General features: G+C 40.4%; 1 protein-coding gene across 1 annotated transcript; it reads left to right on the top strand.

The window, feature by feature from the left end:
* Positions 1-1,187: 1,187 nt before the first annotated feature.
* On the top strand, positions 1,188-2,000 carry LOC101341754 (ret finger protein-like 4B). The gene has a single exon (XM_004380441.1). The coding sequence runs from the start codon at positions 1,188-1,190 to the stop codon at positions 1,998-2,000; it is 813 nt and encodes a 270-aa protein (XP_004380498.1).
* Positions 2,001-2,434: the final 434 nt, after the last annotated feature.

Genomic DNA, 2,434 nt, shown 5'->3' with positions numbered 1-2,434 from the left:
GGTTGTGCAATGGTTAAGAGCTGCTAACAAAAGGCCGGCTGTTCAAATCCACCAGCCGCTCCTCGGAAACCCTGTGGGGGCAGTTCTACTCCGTCCTGTAGGGTTGCTATGAGTCGGAATCGACTCCAGGCAATGGTTTATTTATTTATTTATTAGTTTTTCTGAGTTTTCACCAAAGTATACTTGCCATGTTTAATTGTATTATAATTAACCTAATCATTGCATTATTGTTACATGGATTGCTTAACAATGAAAAGAACTACTTTTTTACATATATGGTATTTTTTTCTTTTGTTAAATTAATCTCCAAGGTGTGTTAGGCTAGCTCTTTTGGATTGCAAGCATTATGCTTAATTTGCCTAAAAAAAATAGTTAAAAAAAAAAGATGACAGGATTTAAGAAAAAAGGTTATCTCTATTGTTGCCCAATTAGACCCCATTAGACTGGAATGTCACTCAGGCATTGGAAGGCTTCCAAAAACTCCAAGTTCCATGTGGGTAGATAGCCTGTCTGTTATTACACACATTTGTATCTCCAATGATATTTTTATTCTCACTCACTCAAACCTTGATTAATTTTCCAAGAATACTTTAATGCATTTAATTGAAACAATATTTTGTCCTTAAAATTCTACGATTCTACAGTGGGCAGCTCATTCATTTTGCAGTGGATTTTCCTAGTTTTCCTTAGATGGTAAATTTTTTGAAATTCTGGAGATCCCTCATAGTCACCTTTATGTGATGAGTAGAATAGGATTGGCTTTATTGTTATGATTGATTTAGACGTGGAAATTCTTTGATTCTTGAACTGCAGGTGACTTACAAAGGAATACTGATTAGGGGCAGAGACCCCACTCCTAGAAACAATAAAGACCCAGGTGAGCTCAGTCGTCACAGAGAACCTCGCCTGAAAGTCTTCAGACAAGGTAAGCTGCCCCATCTGAGAAGACAATTTCCATTGTCCTATTTTCTCTCTGACCACCATCACTTCTGAAAGAGCCAGCATTGCCTTGTCCACTTCAACACATTTTAATTTTTTCATACTAACTTAAGGTCTTCTTTCATATGTGGTTTCAGACATATCGTGTTTATTGAAGAGCAGATTGCTCAGTACCCAGGGCTCCTGATTGCTTCCAGAAGCTAAGAAGGAGCCATTTCCGTTCAGTTCACTGCTGACCTTCAAGAACTATGGCCAAGAGTCTGAAAACAGAAGTAACCTGCCCTGTTTGTCTGGATTTTTTCTCCAAACCATTTTCACTCTCCTGTGCACACACCTTCTGTTGCGACTGCATTGAAACTTGGATTCGAGAAAGGAAGGAGTCCGTATTGACCTGCCCGATGTGTCGAGAAATAAATGAGAAACATTTTTTGCAAGGATGGCAAATTACAGCATTGACATTTCTCATCAGGCAGCATGGTCCCCTACTGGAAGAAAGACTGCACTTGAGTGATGGACTCCTGAGGTCCCGAGACGATATGACCCTGGATGCAGCTACTGCCAACTCCTTACTTGTCCTCTCCAGTGACCTCAGGAGTGTTCAGTGTGGGAAGATCTGCAACAACCCAATGGAAGATCCTAATAGATTCACCCACATGACCTGTGTCCTTGGCACCCCCTGCTTCTCCACTGGCTGCCATTACTGGGAGGTGGAAGTGGGAGAGGGGAAAGAATGGTCTCTGGGTGTCTGCAAGGAGTCTGTGGACAGAAAAGGGAAGAGCAGTTTATCCTCTGAGCTTGGCTTCTGGACCATTAGCATGAGCGCAGGGGCAATCTGCAGCAGCTCCTTTCCACAGACCAGAATTTCTGCAAGCTCTAGCCTTCACTGTGTGGGAATTTTCCTGGATGTTGACATGGGAGAAGTAAAGTTTTTTGATGTTAGAAATGATGCCCTCATCTATACACATAGTGACCTCTCCTGTTTGGAGCCTCTGCACCCGTTCTTCTGTCCTGAGCTGCCTGGAGAAGGTGACAGTGGAGCCCCCTTGAGAATCTGTCCATGAGAAACACAGTTCTTAAATAACTATGGGGTCTTAGGGGATGTTATTAAGCTCTCTAAGCCTCAATTTCCTTGTCTGTAAATGGGGATAATTGTATATCTCAGCTGAATAGCCATGATTATTAGAGATAATACTGCATATTTGTTCTGTGAAAAGTAATTAAATGGGGATTATTAGATTATAAATTTATTAGATTATTAAATTTTGTGTATAGAAACAATGTCTTTTTCATGATTTTTATACCCTTTTATACAAGGTGATATAATGTAAAGAAAACAAAAATCCTCCCAACTGGACCAATAAGCAACATGATAAATGGAGAAAAGATTGATGTTGTCAAGAATTTCATTTTACTTGGATCCACAATCAACACCCATGGAAGCAGCAGTCAAGAAATCAAATGACATATCGCATTGGGCAAATCTGCTTCAAAAGAC

The sequence above is a fragment of the Trichechus manatus genome, unplaced genomic scaffold (assembly GCF_000243295.1).
Source record: "Trichechus manatus latirostris isolate Lorelei unplaced genomic scaffold, TriManLat1.0 scaffold00073, whole genome shotgun sequence".
Lineage (NCBI taxonomy): Eukaryota > Metazoa > Chordata > Mammalia > Sirenia > Trichechidae > Trichechus > Trichechus manatus.
Note: the sequence above shows the minus strand (reverse complement) of the source record. Positions and strands in the feature narration are given on the sequence as shown.

What these genes read in the sequence shown, in the direction of transcription:
- LOC101341754 (XM_004380441.1), top strand. Translation starts at nt 1,188, where the DNA reads ATGGCCAAGAGTCTGAAAACAGAAGTAACCTGCCCTGTTTGTCTGGAT.